This window comes from Gadus macrocephalus, chromosome 9 (genome assembly GCF_031168955.1).
Source record: "Gadus macrocephalus chromosome 9, ASM3116895v1".
Taxonomy (NCBI): domain Eukaryota; kingdom Metazoa; phylum Chordata; class Actinopteri; order Gadiformes; family Gadidae; genus Gadus; species Gadus macrocephalus.
The window spans coordinates 13,110,996-13,131,764 of NC_082390.1; the positions used below are offsets into that span (position 1 = coordinate 13,110,996).

Consider the following 20,769-nt stretch of genomic DNA (forward strand, 5'->3'; position numbering starts at 1 on the left):
TAAAACAAAATATAATGTCTACCCCGTGATAAAGTACATTCAATAACATATATTCATGGCAGCACAGAGACCCGGCTATAGACCCAGCCGATCCCTATAGAGGCATTTACTCATGTGTGCTCAGATCCAGATCTGTAGCTGGAGGCTGACAATGACCATCTGTACCATCCGTGGCACCAGCGATCAATAGATAGCGCCCACGTGGCTGTACAGACCTATCCCCAACAGGTCGCCTGCTGCTCTCACAGTGCATCCACTCCTGGATGGGCCCTTTAAAACAGGGCTGATAAGAGTGACTCCTGACCCATGTGACCATATGTCGTGTTGTGTGTGAAGAGGATGAAAGCCAACACAGATCCCGGTGCCATGTGAGGGTGATGATTGGAACCTTTATTCTCCATGCAGAGGGAAGAGAGAAAGAGAGCGAGAGAGAGAGAAATAGAGGAAGAAAGCGCTTGAGAGAGAGAGAGAGAGAGAGAGAGGGAGAGGGAGAGGGAGAGGGAGAGGGAGAGAGAGGGAGAGGGAGAGGGAGAGGGAGAGGGAGAGAGGGAGAGGGAGAGAGAGAGAGAAAGAGAGAGAGATCAAACTGCCTTTGGAATGTAAGTCTATTCATGCATAAATGTATGTCTATTCATTAAACAATCATGTGCTAGATTTATAAAGAAAATAAATAGTTTTGACAAGTCAGCAGAGGCTACCCTTTCTAAAACATCCAGAGAATAGACCTTCACTCAGCTGTGTGCTCTTCCACCCTTCCCCCTCTCTGGCTGTCCGTGGGCTCCTGATTGTGAACGCGCCGGGGGTGGTGGTGGGGGTCCGCCTCACGGGGCCCTTGAAGAAGAGGCATCAGAAGTGTGTTCTCCTCACCTCTCTGCGTGCAGGCTGACCCTGGAGGGCTCCACGTTGGGGTTCTCCCACTCCATCTGGGGGCAGTGCATGAAGTAGCACAGGGTGTAGATGGACTCCGGGGCCCAGTGGACGGCGCAGGGCTTCTGGTGGACCGGCGTGCCGTTGCTGATGTTCTTAATGTGTAGTGGCAGGAGGTACTGCATGGCCCGGGACACCAGGTCACCTGGAAACACACACACACACACACACACACACACACACACACACACACACACACGTTTATATGCAGATGGATGTGTTATGCACTAAAAAACACACAGATACAAACAAACACATGCACATACACAGTCACACAAGCACACACACACGCACACACACACACATTTTTATACAGATGGATGTTTTGAGAACAAAAAACACAAAGTCCACACACACACTGAACACACAATCAGACTCACTCGTTTCAAGATCATGTCGGTAGAATAATAACCACATTTTTCTTCTAAAAGCTCTGCCTTTCAGAAAGGAGCAGAGAGTTTCCATTCACTGCAGGAAACACAAGCACCCATCGACGCGCACAGCACACACACACGCACGCACGCACGCACGCACGCACGCACGCACGCACGCACGCACGCACGCACGCACACGCACACGCACACACACACACACACACACACACACACACACACAGGCACCCAAAAGTTCAGTGGTCTTTGTTCACTGTTAACTGGGAAGCAGTAGTAGTAACCATGGCCATAAAAAAATGATACGGATGCAACGTAAGTTGTTTTTCTTCGCATAATTCTCGACTGCTTTATACCAGAAAGGAATGGTTTTGGATGGTAAGGGATTTTAATATGCTCATGATAGATTTCTGGAAGGTAAACCATTTTGTAGGAGTGTGTTTACATTAGTGTTAGACAGATGGCCTTTTAGTAGAAATAAATGTTGGACGTAGAATTACTTTTCCAACCCCTTTCCCATTGAAACGGCTGCTTATTCTAGAAAAGGGTATAATGTGTAGCAGATGAATTGCCAACTATGATTACCTAATAAATAGCTCCGTCTGATAGTCAAATCCCATGTCAAATGCTGGCAAATGTCTGTTCTCTAATTTTCCCTTCCAAACCAACTGTGCCTCTGCAACATGTCTGAAGGAAGTTGAAAGAACAAGTTTATATCGTGCCACTCCACAAAAACCTGCAGTAAAATAAATAACACGATTAAACTGCCTTGTCGAGTCTAAATTAACTATTTCCCGTGAACATATTGAGCACATTCAAAGTGCTCCGACAACCAAATGGCTGCTTCAGCAAACACAAAGGTTCGGTGTTATAATAGTGTCGACACACCCCACTGAGGTCCCATTCAGCCTAAACACTAATACCATGACAGCAAAACAAATAGGCCTGGAGAAAAACACACAATGCAGCCCTCCGTCTTTAGGCTGCCCTTGAAACAGCGGTGGCATGCTTATGAGGACACACAGCGAAATGTGTAATGGCATCATATAATATAATGCGATGACACACACTCCACAGAAAAGCGTCCCAGCTTGCAATTTATAACAGCAACTTGTTTTATTCCCCCTCTTGCTTTTTCCCCTTCATCTCGCTTCACGCACACGCTCCACGTCTTCCTTATCTATCTCAGAACCCACTAGGGACCACAGAGCGGGATCCCCGAAACGTGCCTTCCTCATGCGGTAATTAGAGGGTGAGATGGAGAGCTCAGAGGCATCGCCAGCAACAGCTTTTCCTCATGTTTCATCTCAAATGAGTGCCTGGGATGGCTGGGCAGAAAGCAGCAACGGGTGGGTTGACGTGGGGCTGACTGCTGGTGGGGGGTCCGGTGGGAGCTGAGGGCTGTGGGGGATATTTGCAACTCACCACGTACCTCTGCCGAGTTATAAGCAGCTGACACACAATTATTTACTCTTCTAGTTTTATGCTACTGAAGCCAGAATGACATTTGGTGGTCTTGAGCGATACTTAGTGCCAGCGAGGTGTCCGTGGCATAAAATGGAGACCACTCCGAAGGGTGTACAAGTAGTAAAAGCTGAAAGAAAAAAGAGGTGCACTTAAAAGGGAGTGAAAAAAATAGGAAGAAGTGAATCGCTTTTTCATTAACGAACGAACACCTGGAAATCAATATCCAATCCCAGTTAATTAAAGCCTGAAAGGATCTGAGCCCCAAACACCACGGGGTTGGTTCCTTTTTAAGAATCCAATGTTGTTGAACTTTATATTTCTTCAGTGCTTTAGAAAGCTGCAGTAGTCATAACACGCGGGTTAAGAATCGGAGCGCGTGCACAAAGCCCTTCTTGGGCAGCATACTGCCGTCGCTTGACAGGGGCGATTTTACTCAAAGCTTTCATACCAGCCTTCGTTGGGCCCTGTCGCTGGTCAAACAGCCCGGCAGGGCTCTTCTACCAGGCTGAATGGGATGGCTGATTAACACACACTGGGTACGAGACAAGCAAGCGGGCTGCAGTCCAGTATTTGCCCAGGCAATCAATTCACATTCCTTACGGAGCAATGCCGTTGTGTCTTTCATATGTATGCATCTAATCACACCACACACACACACTTTCCTTTGGGCACCGATGAATGTACACCGGCTGCATTGTGCACTGGCTTTGCAGTTGCCATCATCATTGCTGCTGTGTTTCAATTATTTCCTGCTATACAGCCATGAACATGTTTAATGGCCCCTCGCGGCCATTCTGACTCAACAAGACGTCAGGCTATTCATAGCGCTATTAGCTTTCTCTCCGTTTGGGTAGAGAGACAGAGCCTTTAGCCACCAAGTAGCAGTACCAGGCCACATGAAAATCAGACAATACCCATATTATAAGTGGGCAGTGCAAATGTCAGTTCCCAAATGAGGGCTCAAAGATTCGGTCCTTTGTATAACATATCTGTTTGACATCTGAGACATCCAGGAAACATGAAGTCTTTAACGACACTATGGCCGAGACTTGCCCTATCTAACCTTGAAGGGACATGCACTGACTTAAAGGGGCAGTGTTTAGAATTAAGCGGCATCTAGAAAAAACAGAAATTGAAGAAATTGACTATTATGTTCATTAGTATGTTTAAATTAGTGTATAATCGCATGGAAATAAGAATCATTGTGTTTTTGTGAGCTTAGGAGAAACCCTTTATTTCCCAATCATAATCACTTATTTGTAGGCTATTATCTCTAGTTTTAGAGACTTAATAATTAAATACAATTGATATATATATATATCAAGGAACCTCATCACGTGGGGTTACTCTAGGCGGTCCTAGACGATGACATCATTATGGAAGCGCCGTAGCTTCTCATACGTCATTGGAAAAGGAGGGGTGAGGGGGGGTGGGGGTAATGAGGTACAACCTCATCACTAGATGCGACTTAATCCTACACAGTACCCCTCTAAAACATACAATATATAAGCAACTTAATATTTATGACATAAACTGACTTGATACATACAAGAAAAAAACGGACTTAATACATACAATACAATAAGTGAGGTAATACATAAACTGACTTAATACATGCAATACATCAAATAACTTTGAAATGACTTAATACAATATATAAGCGTCTTATTATATACAAGGCACCAGTGGCTTCATGATTTTGTGACTATTTCCACCAACTAGTGACACATTTAGGTGGGAGAGACGGGAACACAGTTTGAAGCAATCCTTCAACACACCCCCTCTTAGACCACATTATCCTCCCAACAGCCTCACAAGAGCAGATACAATGTGGGCTGGAGGATCAGTCAAGGCTGGACGACTCGCCTGCCCCTATACATGGGTTATTTAGCTCAATCAGATAATGTTTATGGTACCATAGGAAACTTTCAATACATTCATTGAATTTCTGACTAATTAAAGTAAAAGGTATAGCACTCTTCTAATCGAGTCTTACCAACATCGCAGACAGACACACAACAACATACACACGCACACACAAACACACACACACACACACACAAAACCACACACACACACACACACACACACACACACACACACACACACACACACACACACACACACACACAAGGGCAGGATGCTAAACAGTTTAAGCCTCTCAGCTATGGGTGTTACCACTTGAAGGGCTGAATAGGCTAGCTGCTATTTATAACTTAAGACAGTCTTAATGGTTCTGGAGGAAACGTGTATTATTCAACCCGTCTTCCAGGAGCGCATCCATTTAGATTCAACCTTTCAAAACAATCTCAATGTGACAGAAGTCAGCCAAAGCATGACTCTTAGGCCCAATCCCATTTCTACCGCTTCCCCCTTCCCCTTCCCCCTCCCCCTTGCTTTGAAGGGGGAAGGGGAAGGGGGTAGAAATGGGATTGGGCCTTAGGCACGTGCCTCCGATGGCACATATTGAGGTCCTTGAGATGCATTGGTCCTTGAGATGCATTGGTCCCTCCCTCAACATTTCTTCTGCTTCCATCCGCTCATGCATTTACATGGTGCTTCACCATCGACTGACTTTAAAGTCCATGTTCTTTGAAGGTAAGAAGGTAGAGACATCCATTCCCCTGTTGCCCCGTCATGAATAACAATCTGCTCCCAGTCCTTGTCTGTGATGCAGCCTTGTGCCAAAGCCGTTCTCATTTTAAAAACGGCTCTCATCCCACACTGACCTGAGAGGCACCAGCCCACTGGATTCCCTTCCAACAGTACATTTAAAATACAGTTTAAATCAGACAACCGGAGACTGGGGAAGACAGAGACGGTGAGGGAGGAGGAGGAGAGATTGGAGAGGCAATTGTGGCGTGTTGATGGGTAATAGGAGGGCTCGTGTTGGGTTTGGGTGTAAAACCACCACTGAATATAATGATTTTGCATGAAACCAATGCTTATGAGTCTTTGTGCACTTTGAAGTGTACATAAAGACCCCATGTGAATTGAATTAAATACAGGGGTTTGTTGAAGGAGCGTACTAACACTAAATAGAGGACATGAGTTTGTGGTTGACCTTGTGACCAGTTACTGATAAATACATCCGGCTCAGGCTAGAGATTTACATAATGAGGCTGCTTGAAAAGTGACATATATGGTATCCCATTGACAGCTCTATAAAGAGATTCAGTTTGAAGCGGTTGCGTATGGAATTACATAAACCTCTCTACTGGTATAGATCCTGGCTCACCAGCAAAAACAAATAGCTGAAATATATACAGCATTTAGGCAAACGTGCCTTCAAACATGCTAATATTGCCATTTTGGTGGATACAAATTACACAAAACAAAAATGGAAAAACAAGTAACAAACCTCGTAGAAATTCTATTTTAAAATGCCATTGTTTCAGGCTGTATCTAGGATGCAAATTTCATTCAGCCGATGCCAAGAATGCCATTTCAGGCCACTACACTTTATTATAATGATTTAAAATGGTGCTTTTCCTGTGGTCCCCTTTCATGTCATGGCAGTAGAGAGTGTAGTGGTTCCAAGTAGAAAATGATCTTTAAATGATTAAATTGCCGAGATGGTGGTGTAAACGAGCAACGATGTGGGGTGATACCGTTGGAGCGGGGCTGTGGTTCTGGCATCGTCCACTCGCCTCCCCGTGGTCTGCGCTGCTATTTGCAGAGTCAACAGAATGGACGCCGGCTTGACCTCCACAGCACAACACACACAGATATATAAATAGCCACCTTCTTCCTATCACTCCGCTCCTCCATCCATATTCATGATGTTGTTTCAGCAATGTTGGTTCCAATGATGAATATTTACAGTAGAGAAATTAAAGGATATTTTTTTAACACATGGTCGATGCCGTCACAGCGATGGCACTCGGACCGTGTTTGTTACATAAGATGAAATGCTCATTAAGTCGCCTGCATTCTGAGAGTCACGTCGATGCACGCGTGTGTTGAAAAAAAGCCTACTGTGGACTCTTCAGCCTGTTTAAATGTCATGCTAGTGGTTTTTGGGGTTGTTTTTCTGAGTCAGCTGAATTGAGCTGCGGAATAGCACGCAACAAAACCCAGAGACAAATCATTTTGTCGCATCAAATGAGTTTGGTCCTCTCTTTGCTCTGGTTACTGCACCATAGCTAAACAACGCAACCCTGTGTGTAAGTTGGTGTGTAAGAACACGATACAAACTACTGCTGATGTTCCATATATTCCTGAACGCACCGGGTACACATTTGAAAATATTGGATTTGTGTTGTTTATGTACAGTAAACATTTAGTTAGCAAAATATTTGTAAAATCGACACACAAAAACACACAGACACACACAAACACACACGCAGACACATACAGCCACACATGTACACACACAAACACACATATACACACACACACACTCACACACTCACACACATATACACACACACTCGCGCGCACACAGAGGACTCACTGAGTTCTGAAATGCTGCCCACTCGCGTGGCCAGCAGGCACTGCTCAATGGAGCGCAGCTCAGACTGACTGTAGGCCCGTCCCTCCGCACTCTTGCCGGCTCTCTGCTGCTGGTCCTGGTGAAGGGTCAAGCTCTCTGGTAAGCTGAGCGCACCTACACACACACACACACACACACACACGTACATGTACATGTACATGTACATGTACATGTACATGTACATGTACATGTACATGTACATGCACAAACACACACACACACACACACACACACACACACACACACACACACACACACACACACACACACACACACACACACACACACACACACACACACACACACACACACACAGATGGAGAGAGAAAGAGAGAGAAAGAGAGAGACAGAGAGAGAGAGAGGTTAAAGCTCAGCTTTCATCGTTTTTCAATTGTATCTTTTCTTCGGGGAACTGTGTGATGAGCGTTTGTTCCCGGTTGAAAGGACATTGACAGAGGAACGTGCCAGTCCCAGATGGGGGGGACGGGGGGGACGGGGGGGACGGGGGGGGGGACGGGGGGGGGGACGGGGGAACCCGCGGAGAGCCGACAAGCGAGACCTGAATAGCTCCAAACTGTACCTCTGTTGCAATCACGCATCCCCGAGCGCCTCACCACTGTCTCCAAGGACAAAGGGAAACGTTGACTCGAATCCAAACTTTAATGGCCCGAGGCGCGACTCCCCACATCACAAAAGGAAAAGGAAAAAGTGTTTGGGCCCCGTGCCCAAAAAGTGGAGCAGAGGACACACTCGGAGGCCGAGGTGCAGTATTTCACTCACTCAAGACTCGTCGTTTGATTACACCCACCACAATGCGCGCCACTGGATGATCACTGGTTTCCATTTCGCTAATTGTTTCCCAGAAAGTAGATATGGGTAAGGAGAGTTCTTTTTAATTATTCTTATTTCATTTCTGTGGAAGCGGTGGAACTCACTGGCTCTGTATTTGACAGGCCGCGTCAGGCCTCCTACCTGCTTCTGCTGACGGATGCCTGAGCTCACCCTCGCTGTGTGCCATGGCCCACTTAGCGCCTTGTGGTTTGTCCAATGATGAAATATTGAAATCAAGTCCCGAATTCCCTGAAAATAGGCCTTGATAAAACCACACCATCAATCCTGTTCATTACTGTTCATATCGAAAATATGCAACGAATGTAGTCTTGCATTTCGTTCGGTACCAAAAGATAACCCTACCTGACTCCTGTGAAGTTTTCGTTTTTGGAGTTTTGTTTTTATTCTTTTCTTTGTGATTTAACAGGAAAAAGCCATGGGGAAAGAGCTCTTTATTGCTCCGCCAGCTCGCTGTGTGCTCTCTCTGTGCAGATCAAGTGTGCCGTGCTTCAGGAAACCCACATTAAAGCCTCCAAAAACAGCAAGAAAGCCACCCTGCCACTGCTCCCCTCCAGACTTGGATTTTAACTTTCCTGCTCCACAATCATACTTCTGGTTGAACGGCAGACTCAGTTTCTCACTAAGAGGGCCTTGAAATCCATGCATTCGGTGGGGAAATGTCAGACTGGAGACACTAGCAGCACCATTTTCATAAATGGAGTCAGCAGTGTCAAATGACTGGACTCACTTGATCAACACTGAACCTTAAGCCAAAGCTAGACTCTTACTGCAGCACATCAACCCAATTTTGACATTTCTTCTTTTGGCTTCGGAACGGCCTCCAGCTCTTCTGACCCTGTTGTCTATTGTTGATCTATTGTCTGTATGTGTTGAGAGTGTGAGACACATTCAGAGAGAGGTTAGGTGACTGCGAAGGGAGGTCGGCTGGGAGGGTGGTTTGCCATCTCTTCTCGCCATCTTTTATCTCAACATCACTTGGCTTTCCTTCAGTCAAATCGCTCAATAAGAAGACTTTAAGGAGGTCGATGGAAGCTGTTGCCCAGATGGTCCGAGGTTGACACTCAGGGTCATTCTGAAGGGCATTGCAGAGTGATTCAACCGTCTTGTTTAAAGACTACAATTTGAAATGACTTAATAACAAAGTCAAAGCCAATCTCTGCATGAAGTATCATGAAGTCTCATTTTCCCACTGACGCTACATTTCTTATCCACTCTAGTAAAGCCTGCACACTGCCAGCATCGTTTACAGCTCACTTCACTGATTAATAGAAGGCAGGAAGTCGAAGACAAGTCTGGAATAGGTCCCATGAGGAGCCATAATTAAAAAATGACCCGGCAGAAATACGGTATGCTTAAACAACGTGCGGCTGACATTATCCTCCCCGACTCATTGGCCTTTAATGTGAGAGCAAAACACTAAAAGCCGGTCCGGCTGACAGTGAACACTCCGTGCTCTTAGGCTAGGCGGCGGTGGCAAGGTGACTCACCCACGTTACTGCAGCCTAATGCAGGGCACTGCTTAGCCTCAGGCCGGGGATGAGGGAGCGCGTGTGCATGCTAGCCAGCTAGCGACGGGACCAGCTCTCTGTGTTTTTAGGGCTGAGAGGGCTTGCCTGCATTTCTCCTGCTCTGAATCCAGGCCAATGCGTTTGTGTTTAGCTATTTATTTGATTGGGGCTCATCTTTGGTGTTGTTATTTTCTTTAGTTTGTCTTTGCAATGGGATGGAGGCTGATGAATACTGATTGGAGTTGGCTTGGTGAGGATATCACTCGGCTGGTGCAGTTTGATTCTTTTAACCGCTGAATGTACTTCTTTCGGAATATATTCGACCCGTCCTGAAAATAAAAGAAGTCAGGGTAGCTCCCCTCCCCCAGCCGCGGTAAATGGACCAGCCCTGTCTGACATGTGGTAGAGAGGGAGAAAACCAGACAGAGAGCGAGAGCGAGAGAGCGATGGAGCAAGTGAGCGATGGAGCAAGTGAGCGAGAGAGAGAGAGAGAGAGAGAGAGAGAGAGAGAGAGAGAGAGAGAGAGAGAGAGAGAGAGAGAGAGAGGGCAAGAGCTATAGAGAGAAGGGGGAGGGGGGAGGAAAGACAGTTGCTCCGGGCATACCAGCATTACTGGAGAAGAAGTAATGGGTACAGGAGTTCCCATTAAGTTGTCATTGTGCAGCAAATTCATCACAGTCAAAAAGGGGAATGCTCCGTGATGGGCGGTCGTAGTTACGGTTACTAGGACATGACAGCCCCGAGTTCTTCAGTGTAGACTCTGGCACTGAGTCAAGGAAACACTGCGTCGGTTCAAGGCTGTTTGATTGAAGTGTTTTGGAGTGTATTTTTCTACTTCCTGCCCTCTGCATCATGGTTGCAAAGGAAGTTGTTTATGGGAGCCAATCTGACGTATCCCAGGGTTAACTTGTGCACCAGCTCTGACCTCTATGTGGCTGCAACCCAGCACTTAAATCTATTTTGGAGAACTCCTCATCCCAAGAAACCCCTGCAACTCAGCAGCACCACTGTAGCACTACGGGTTAAACACAGAGTCAGAGCAAAGCCGCCAACAGATTGCGGCTAATTGCAACTTTTCAGAGCGTGCGTAGTTACTGGCCTACACACACGGCACATCAGGGGGTCTGACCAACGCACAACACAGAAGTAGTAGTAGCAGCAGAGGTAGCAGCTTAGACTTCCCTATCGCCCCCAAGAGGTTTCAATTGAAGAGTGAGGTGAGGTGAGGGAGGGAGAGGGAGAGATCGAGAAAGAAAATTGAGGGGGAGAGCGAAAGAAAAAGGGGTAGAGAGAAAATCACCGGACAGCTTAGTAGAGAGAGAAACGGCGGGACAGAAACCGGGAGTGTTGAGAGACTGACTAGAAGATACCGAGAGATAGATCCTCACTGTTATACTGTAGACTGTAAAAAATGAATGGATGCAGCGTCCGTGACGTCGCCTATAGGCTTGCGCAAGACCACCGCCGTGAGGGTGTCGAATTGCCCTAAATGGATCTGTCTATTCTTTCAACCAGCAACGTGCACAACCATATGTTTGAATTGACGCCTCGCTGCAGCCTTTGGCCAAATGGCATTAATATTAAATCCTTAATAGCTTTTACATTTTAAATAACTAGCTGTCAAACAAGACAAATGACTAATTATTAACTAATTAACTAGCCACCAAGATCCTAACGGAATGAAGAAAAAATGTATTGGTTTTGTGTTACGAGAACGAAATTAAATTTCTTCCAGTTGACTTAGAATGATGCTGGTTAGCTCTGTGTCCACCTAAAGGCCGATAGAGGCAGCCATGGCCGCGGCTTGGTCTCCAAGTGAAAGTGGTCTGGGTTCTCCCAGCTCACCACAGTGTGGCTGTGAAGGGTTAACCATCGTCCTCTACTGTACACGGGCCACAGCACTGCTGCCTCACTCTGGGCTCCGGCACCGCTCTGCCAGGCCAGATGGCTACCATATGTATACCGAACAGAGAGAGAGAGAGAGAGAGAGAGAGAGAGAGAGAGAGAGAGAGAGAGAGAGAGAGGAGAGAGAGAGAGAGAGAGAGAGAGAGAGAGAGAGAGAGAGAGAGAGAGAGAGAGAGAGAGAGAGAGGGAGACCACCTTCAGTAGGGGTGTGTGTGTTGGGAGGGGGGGGAGGAAGACATAGCAAGAGATGGAGCAAATTAAAAGTTAGTTTGAATTCCTACGCAGCTATGAAAAAAAAGGATCCTTTCGTTGGGATGATCCCATCTTGAGTGGTAGAAAAATAAACCCCATGGCGGTCTACGGTGGGGCCGCACGGTGTACTGGTCTGGATAAACAACCACAAAACCACACACCACACGTTTGTGGTTTCAATGGATGAGTGGGCCGACAGTGCGGCGTGCCACCAGGACATGCTGGAGAAGGTGTACTACCACCCCCCCCCCCCCCCCCCCCCCTCTAACAAGCCGGGGAATATCCCCGCAGGAGGGTGTGTGTGTGAGGCACACGCATGGGCGCACAGGCTCGTCTGCCTTCATTAGGGAGCTGGTTAATGGAGGCGTATCAAGGCTGGATCCACTGTGTGCACACTGGGGGCGGGCAGGCTGCACGTGCGGGTTAGTATGTGTGTGAAACTGTAAAGACACATATATTGGTTGTGTTGGCGATATGAGGAATTCAATGCTAAATATACACTCACATCTAAAGCACGGTGTCTCACACATGCATGCTCAGGCAAACGTGCAGAAAATATGTGTTAGGGATATGGTTGTGAGATTAATTAGGACGGACCTGGGAACAGGGCTACGGTGTCGGTGGGAAACATATCCTGCGAGAAGTGGTTGAATCTAAACTGAATATCAACTCAATCTGTGGCCCACCGGTGAAAGGCTGATCGTTTTTGACATTGTTGTAGCCGTCCTCTCCTTGGCCTTGTTGTCATGGCTAATCTCCCAAACAAGAAGGGTGCATCTAGTGTCAACAACAGCTCTTGTGTCTGTCTGTCCTATTTACAACGCGCCCGCCCGTCCAGCATCTCCAGTTATCTGATCGATGTCGTAAAGTCATCCCTTGAACAGTTAAGGACAATATCCAAGAAATGTTATCTCGTGAACTATCCATACGAAAGAGAAAATCAATAATTAATCCTACATATCTCATTCCAATGTGCTGTTGCATCGACGGTACGTGAGGTAACGTGAGCTGAGTGGTTGGTGGGAGGAGCCAGGTAACAGAGGAGGTAGAGAGACTGTGCGAGTGTGACAGGGACTATAAAGACATCAGCCAGTGTGTATTTGTGAGCCAACCCACTGCTGCTCAGCAACTGGAGGTCAAGATGATGTCATTCAAAAGACACTTATGGTTGACAGAGAGAGAGACAGGCCTGTCAATCAACCCAATGGATATGGCTACAGGGGAGCCTTACAATAATACAATTGATAGAAAATGCACAGCAGACTACGTACAAACACACACACACACAAACATACACACATACACACACGCACTTCAGAGAGCGGGGAAAAAAACATGGTGCTTCACTGTACATTTTCAAACAAGATGGTCTGAGCAGGAATGCCGTGGGAACGTGCTTCAGGACTGGAGTGTTTAGGTCAATTGACACACACACACACACACACACACACACACACACACACACACACACACACACACACACACACACACACACACACACACACACACACACACACACACACACACACACACACACACACACACTGACACAAACATATCCACTCATCATCACACTCTGATGCCTGAAGTGTCATCAGGTGCCACCACGGTGTTGACGTAATTGCTTATTCAAACATGAGGAGGCAAGAGTAATTAAGAAATTGTTTAGTGGGCCAATCAGAATAAATAACTTTGTGAGTGTACAAAAGGTTTGGTAACACCAATTAAATGGCCATGGATGACAATCATATGAAAGTGACACAAAATACTGCTGCTACTACCTAACTACTTTTTTTGTGGATCACTGATCACACTAATCCCCGATCCAGCACTAGTACGACTACATTACAGCAGAACTTCTGCAGGGGAGAGATATTCTACATAACAGATCTCATTCTCTTTCAGAAGGGGCTTTTAATAGTGTATTTCTACAGTGGGCAGTCTACACGGTGTTGTTGACACCTTTAAAGACACTTTTTTTTTTTTTACAATTTACTACTGCTGGCCATGGCTGTGTTCTCCAATTACTCATCTACAGATGACCCCCCTCCAGCAACACGATTGGTCGAAACAAATAAGAAGCCAAAGATGGTGGAACCCTGTCTTATTTGTGAGACTACTGGCAATTGTGAGTGACAATGCTAATATCAAATGATCTTTTAATGTCAAAAGTAGCCAGCCCCTGGTGTGCTCACAGTGGCTCCAGCCTTGATACGCCTCCATTAACCAGCTCCCTAACCAGTAGTTCAGGTGTTAAAATGCTCTTACATTATGTATTAGCAGTTAGAAAATGGAAGGTTGGAGAGAATGATATTTTTCTGGCAAAATATGATGATTAAAAAGTTCTGGCAGTGACATTTCATACGGATATTAAATACAAACTGGTTGCATTTTAGGACCATACTCATTGATAAATATACAAGATGTTCCGAACACAGGCAGAGCCACATCTCTCGCTTTTGTCCGTTCTTATTGGCTCACTAAGGAACGATGCTGTCTTTGGATTGAGTTTTAAAACACACACACACACACACACACACACACACACACACACACACACACACACACACACACACACACACACACACGTATATAAACACACACACACACAAGAATATATATATGCACTCACAGCATTGTTTGGATAGCAGCGTCCACAAATAGGTATATATATAAATATATTTTTATATTTATTATTTATAGTTATGGATAAATGGCACACATGTTTCCATTCCCACCTCAGATCACTTCCTGTTAGTAAACTAACAGGAAGTGATCTGTAAGAGTTGCCGGTGTTCCAGCAGAGATCACACCATATGACCCCCCCGCACCACGCAAGCCCCCGCCATCAAAGTGTCATGCAAAAACCACTCCCCCGGAACATGCCCCCCCCCCACTGCTATCATAATGGTTCAACTTCTGCATTACCACTCATCTTCCTGGTGACGCCCTGCATACTGTCAGGACTTTGTTGTTCACCATTCCTAGATGTGAACAAAAGTCTGTGTTTGATATTGGTGGTGGTGGTGGAAATAGTGATGGTGGTGGTGGTGGTGGTGGAAATAGTGATGGTGGTGGTGGTGGTGGTGGAAATAGTGATGGTGGTGGTGGTGGTGGAGGTGGTGGTGGAGGAGCCGGGCATGGCAGTGGGGATCAGTGAGGGAATGAAAGTGTTTATGTAATATGAGTGACAGTTGTTTTTCACACATAAGAAAGAGAAGGGAAATTAACATCTACCCACTGATGTTATAATGGATTCACAAGGCTACAGCTTAGAACTGTGGGAAAACAGCAAACACTTTTCTTTCCTTCCAGAGTATCAATTCATCGTCCCTCTTTGTCGCACGGTGCCAAGAGAAGGAGCAGAAACGATTGGTGACATTAGACTGTTAATTGTTTAACTCAACTAGGGTGATTTATCATCCAGGCCTCACTGTTTAGCGTCGCATCAGAGCCAGGGGGGCAGTCAGTCTTCTCGCCCCCCCCCCCCCCCCCCCCCCCCCCCCTCCGGGAGATGACCCTCGCCGGCTCAGTGAGCAAATATCCCTGTCATGTGAGGATAATGTGGATAGAGTTGCCGCCGTTTCAGAGTATTTCCAAATCCCTGGCCACATCTTGGATCCCTCGTTTCCATTCGCAGAATGTTAAAAAGGAGCCGATAACAATGCTTGTCTTTGTTCGCTCTCTCTCGCTGAGTGTACCAGCACGCCAACGTGCCGGTACACTCAGCCAGGCAGCGTCAGCCAGGCTCTAATGGCGTAATTTGAAGAAGAAAAAGGCGAATTCCTTCACGCAGTCAAGCTGGACACAATCAATCAAAATGGCGTGTATATACCGTGTACCCGGACGCAGGATTGTTTTTCTTATATATAGTTTCAGGTAACAGAGCATCCTTGACCCAGCAGGGAAACCCAGAGCCAAGGCAAACAGTAGAGGAGTAGTGTTTGGGGTGTGTGCCCCCAGCGCTAACAGACTGGTCCCAGATGCAGGGAGCAGGTAGCCAGCTCTCCCTCTCTCTTGGTGTCCCTCCAGATGTGTTCCCATCCCCTCTCGCCCCGGCTCAACAGCTCTGCTGATGGGAATACAGGAAGCTGGCAGTAAGGTAGAGCCACACAAACACACACACATGCTTGCAAGCACATGCACATGCACACACAGACACACACAAACACGCGCCTGCATGCTCATTGCACATGCACACTCACACACACACACATGGCAGCATGGTCACACACACACACACACACACACACACACACACACTTCTGCTTGCACATTCGCTTAAAACAAACACACGCACACACACACACACACACACACACACACACACACACACACACACACACACACACACACACACACACACACACACACACACACACACACACACACACACACACACACACACACACACACACACACACACACACAAACTCTCTCTCTCACATTTATTAATACTTAATTGTGCAGAGATCTTATACCCTATGTACATGAACAAAAAAATAAATGTCTAAAAGGGGCCATTGTTCAATTTGACAGGCACAGTGTAAAAATACAGTCCTGATCGGGGCCGGGTGAGAAGTTTAAAGCAGCAGAGAAGACAGTGAAGTCTTTAACAGACAGACCTCCTCTGATACACTCGGAGCGTGCATGTTAAGCCTCCGAGTGACACAGCACAACTCGGCATCAGAATATACCAAGAGTCGCCCTTTAATATTTATACCTTGGTGCAATGCTGTACAGCATGCACTCAATCCGTCTCCAAATATTTTGACATTCCTTCCAGGCACCACGTCTGAGATTTAAAGGGTGAAGTCATCGCCAGTGGTTGGCTTGACTCGGTCCACGTTGCAGATTAAAAGGTTGACTTCAAAGTGGAGCAGACTTTGAATACGGTACGATTTGTAAATGCTAAATGTTCTTATGAGTCATTAATGAACAGCATGTAGGAGATAACATAGATAGAAATGTATGTGTTCATCAGGCAGTGAGAACGCACATTAAGATCAATTCAACTAAAAATGTATCAATCAATTCAATAAACTATTTTCTCAAGCTGTTATTATTCAAAACTGATTGAAGGAAACGATGTGGATTCGCTGACCAAATAGCTTATCTCTATTGAGAGATTATCATTGACTACAGATCATCATGCACGCAAGCGAAAACAATGTATAAAGGCTTCATTCAATTCATGTTTAAGTAAATCGGAAAAAAAGGTTTCTCCAGTGCGTCTCTCATTCATCTGATATTAATCTGACTTTGGATATTTTCCTAAACCACCATTAGTTCCTTACTAAGAAGTTGTTGTCTTGACTCTTTAAAGTATTTACATTTCCCCCCTTGTCTAATACATTTTCACAATGCACACTTTCATGTGTATTATATAATGAGCTGCGTTGGCTGCCAGGGATATAACAGCAAAGCCTTTGAAGGAGTAGTAAAGAGGGTGGGGGGGGGGGGGTCTAAATCCCTTTTTCCTTTTTACTCCAATTGCTTTTTCAAAGTTGAACCCTCCCGCAAGAGCGATTGACTCCACAGCTCCACGTTAATATCCTCACGATACTTTGAAGCTTTGACGACCACTTGGACCACTGGCGCGTGTTCACGCTCGCCGCTCGCCTGTTTTCTGTGTCCTGTTTATGTGTGAAAAAAGGAATGGTGCTGAGAGGACAAATGCCCCACAGCATACTCTATACGCTCCATCTTTAAGCATGCCTGAACAAACAAACGTGCGTGAGATACATCGGCCAATGAAAAAAAAAGCAAAGGGTGGCCTTTTTAATTTCCTTGGATGTGCAATATATATAAATACTTTAAAGCCCCGTCACATCGGATATCTTTAACTTATCTAAAGTCACATGTGACAGGCAGTGGCATTTGGTCTTTTCAGCGCCCTGCACATCATGTCAAATACATGGAGGTATTTGCAGTGACACTCGGCCATTCCTCTGTGAAGCCACAACTTGTGGCGTATCGCAGTGGGCTTGTGCATTTGTAATACACTAAAAGCACCAGGTAGTCATCGTCATCCGCTTATCCGGGGTCGGGTCGCGGGGGGAGCAGCTCAAGCAGGGGGCCCCAGACTTCCCTTTCCCGGGCCACATTGACCAGCTCTGACGGGGGGATCCCGAGGTGTTCCCAGGCCAGTGTTGAGATATAATCTCTCCACCTAGTCCTGGGTCTTCCCCGAGGTCTCCTCCCCACTGGACGTGCCTGAAACACCTCCCAAGGAAGGCGCCCAGTGGGCATCCTTACCAGATGCCTGAACCACCTCAGCTGACTCCTTTCTAAGTAAAGGAGCAGCGGCTCTAATCCGAGTTCCTCACGGATGGCTGAGCTTCTCACCCTATCCCTAAGGGAGACGCCAGCCACCCTTCTGAGAAAACTCATCTCGGCCGCTTGTACCCGCGATCTCGTCCTTTCGGTCATCACCCAGCCCTCATGACCATAGGTGAGGATAGGAACGAAGATCGACCGGTAGATCGAGAGCTTTGCCTTGCGGCTCAGCTCTCTTTTCGTTACAACGGTGCGGTAAAGCGAACGCAATACCGCCCCCGCTGCTCCGATTCTCCGGCCAATCTCACGCTCCATAGTACCCTCACTCGCGAACAAGACCCCGAGGTACTTGAACTCCTTCACTTGGGCTAAGGACTCATTTCCTACCCGGAGTAAGCAATCCACCGGTTTCCTGCTAAGAGTCATGGCCTCAGATTTAGCGGTGCTGATCCTCATCCCAGCCGATTCACACTCGGCCGCCAGCCGATCAAGTGAGTGCTGAAGGTCACAGGCCGATGATCCAATGAGGACCACATCATCTGCAAAAAGCAGTGACGAGATCCTCAGACCACCGAACTGCAACCCCTCCCCACCATGACTACGCCTCGATATCCTGTCCATGTATATCACAAACAGGATTGGTGACAAGGCGCAGCCCTGGCGGAGACCAGCACCCACTGAGAACGAAACTGACTGGCTGCCGAGAACACGAACACAGCTCTCGCTTTGGGAGTACAAAGATTGGATGGCCCTGAGGATAGACCCCCTTACCCCATACTCCCGCAGCACCTCCCACAGTTTCTCCCGGGGGACCCGGTCATACGCCTTCTCCAGATCCACAAAACACATGTAGACCGGATGGGCATACTCCCAGGCCCCCTCCAGGATCCTTGCGAGAGTGAAGAGCTGGTCCGTAGTTCCACGTCCGGGGCGAAAACCGCATTGTTCCTCTTCAATCTGAGGTTCGACACCAGGTAGTTTCATATGTTATTGACTATTCAACAAAAATATCGAGATCTCATGCTCATGATTTGAAGTAGGGCCCGACCGATTTATCGGCCGGCCAATTTAATCGGCCGATTATAGCCTTTTTGAAAATAATCAACATCTGCCAAAAAGACGTCGATTACAACCGATTATTATTATTTCTTTTTTTTAATTATTTTTTTTGAAATGTTATTGCGCTTAGTATCCTGCAGATTGCGCTCCTACTCGCCCTGCTAACTAACAACTTTAGCTGGAGTAAAAAAGAGGAGATTGAATTTTACCGTACAACATGAAAGCACGCTCGCTCAGGCAGCTGAGCGCTCACCTCACCAATGTACACAAGACGCGTTGTTTGAGCATGTTATGCCTGTTTTTCTTTAGGTCCCAGGCCATGTTAATTTGTTATACTGTAGACTCTAACGGTGAGACCATACTGCTCAGCACGCACGTGTTAGTCACTGCTCACGAGCGCAGCTAGTTAGTTATTTATTTTACATTACACTCATTTTTGACTGTAAATGTATTCTAAAACACTCAAAGGTTCTGCATTCAATTCACATATTCGTCAAAAGTGTTTAAAGTATATTTAAGGTATCAAAAACTACGTTTTATATGCTTTTTTTTGTTTTGTTTTTAATCTGCCAATTAAATCGTAATCCTAATTTTTCTCTGAAAATAATCGGCATCGGCACTCAAAAATCAATATCGGTCGGGCCCTAATTTGAAGCAAGGCCTTTCAATGTGATCTGCCTAGGCCATGGTATCAAATGGCCCAGCCTTTAGCGACTAACAGGAACTGAACAGACAACCAGACTAAACAATCAACAATATGTTGCAAAACCAAGGCATCTAAAATCAGATTATATAACTGACCAAAAAAAAAATAGCCCTGTATGGATTATAAAGACCATATCCCACTGGATCTTCGACGGTGCCTTCAAGTTTTGAAAGGGGGGGGGGGCACCCACATCTGTCTTATATTTATGCCTATATGTGCTCCAGAGGAAAATGATGACTATCTGTGTTTCAGAAAGCGAATCCTACCATGACCACTTAGTGACCTCATCACTCACTCTGGCATCCATTTCTCTTCCTTCCAGTATTAAGGCAAACTGACGACCGCAGGGCTGGGCAGGACACGGTGCCGCGGCTAATCCGTGTAACACAACCGAAACCGTCACGCTCCTCGTCCACAAAAGGCTTTGTTATGGAAAAATAATATCCAGACTTCATATCGTGCAATGCATCGCAAATGGACGATGTTCACCTCTGCCATTAAAAGTCTATCAGCACTAAACCTGCAAAATAACAGCAACATAGGTGAATTCATCCAAGGTATATTAAGGACACATTAAAATCCCATCACAAACACCACATACAGAGGCGTTCTGGGATGCATGTGACCTCAGTGTCAGTGAGGTGTGCACGTGTATTCGTCCATCACTGCATGTCGGAACACATCATTCATATCGCCTACTGTTTGCGTGCCCACTCATAAGCACACAAAAACCTCCTCTCACACGTCACGGCAAAGTGCCAATCAAGTCACACTACATTCGCTCTCGCATGCTGCACAAGTTCTCTGACATCCATCTTCGACATGGCGGAAATAGGGTTAGTATAATTATGCCATTAACTTAATATCCAACTTCCCGGAGGCCGAGTGAGCGTGGCCTGTGTAGAAGGCAAACCAGATGCAACAACAAGC

The 20,769-nt window shown here is 46.3% G+C and overlaps 1 protein-coding gene across 1 annotated transcript in view; it reads right to left on the reverse strand.

Moving 5' to 3' along the window:
- btbd11b (BTB (POZ) domain containing 11b) overlaps positions 1 to 20,769 on the reverse strand; it is a 53,246-nt gene that overhangs the window by 14,976 nt on the left and 17,501 nt on the right. Inside the window, exons 2-3 of the mRNA XM_060060839.1 lie at positions 7,240 to 7,392; positions 868 to 1,072 (exon numbers count right to left, since the gene is read on the reverse strand). Coding sequence (XP_059916822.1) covers positions 868 to 1,072; positions 7,240 to 7,392 — 358 coding nt within the window. The remainder of the gene's footprint in view (positions 1 to 867; positions 1,073 to 7,239; positions 7,393 to 20,769) is intronic.